General features: G+C 38.0%; 1 protein-coding gene across 1 annotated transcript in view; it reads right to left on the minus strand.

The window, feature by feature from the left end:
- LOC108757089 (THO complex subunit 2) overlaps positions 1 to 1056 on the minus strand; it is a 54666-nt gene that overhangs the window by 38085 nt on the left and 15525 nt on the right. Inside the window, exon 20 of the mRNA XM_018501422.1 lies at positions 362 to 427. Within this exon, the coding sequence (XP_018356924.1) occupies positions 362 to 427 (66 nt within the window). The remainder of the gene's footprint in view (positions 1 to 361; positions 428 to 1056) is intronic.

Raw genomic sequence — 1056 nt, forward strand, 5'->3', positions numbered from 1 at the left:
AAAATATTTTTTTTTGTCAGCCTAATATAGAGGGTAAGCCATTTTAATCTTTTCACGCTAATAACTCAAAAGAAAAGCATTTCCAAAAAAAAACCACAAGAGAGGAGAGTTGTGTGATTTTGAGAGGGGAAGAAGTTAATAATCTTAAATTTGATCTTGAAAGCATATTTCAAGGTTATTTGAAAATCAACTTTGAAATTTTATATGAAATCCCTTTCAATAATATTCACTATAAATCTTTTTCATTGCATATTCTTGTAGTACATCTTGAAAGCTTTCCAAAATACTAAAATATTTTTTCATTAAGTACTATTCGAGTTATAAGGCTTGAAAGTTACAGTATCACCGGCACTAACATTACCCAAGATATTAATCGATTGATGGCTAAAATCTTTAAAATGTTGTTCAGGGGAGCACTTTCAGAACAAATGTTTCAAATAAATGTTTTAGGATTCATATCCAAAGATTGATACAAAAAAATATTTCAGATAAAAGTTGTTGGGTTTTGCCAAGAAGGCCATGTGACAGTGACCTTGACGAGTTGTTTACTACAAGCGCAATAGCTACGCACGAATGACGAAAGAAAACAACTCTTCGGTCGCCTAGCAACTTACGACGGTTGGCAGTCGTATAGTGGTAGGTACCTCGTATCTTGAGACACAAGAGGATTCACGTTAAACAAGCACCCCAAAGGGAATATGATCTTACGACGTCTACGTCGTTATTCCGGGATAACGCTAAAAGTTGGATAAATAAAAGATTCTCAGTTCATCCGCAGGAATATGGCACTGACCACTAAATGACCTTGATTTTTTATTGCAGTCACATAGCCCCAACAACTTTTACCTGAAACATTTTTCTGTATTGACCATTGGATATAAACCCTGAAATTTTGTTTGAAACATTTCTTCTGAAAGTGCTCCTCTGAATAACATTCCAAAGATTTTAGGTGGGTGCGTGTATGCGTGCGTGCGTGCGTGCGTGCGTGCGTGCGTGCGTGCGTGCGTGCGTGCGTGCGTGCGTGCGTGCGTGCGTGCGTGCGTGCGTGCGTGCGTG

The sequence above is a fragment of the Trachymyrmex septentrionalis genome, unplaced genomic scaffold (assembly GCF_001594115.1).
Source record: "Trachymyrmex septentrionalis isolate Tsep2-gDNA-1 unplaced genomic scaffold, Tsep1.0 scaffold103, whole genome shotgun sequence".
Classification (NCBI taxonomy): domain Eukaryota; kingdom Metazoa; phylum Arthropoda; class Insecta; order Hymenoptera; family Formicidae; genus Trachymyrmex; species Trachymyrmex septentrionalis.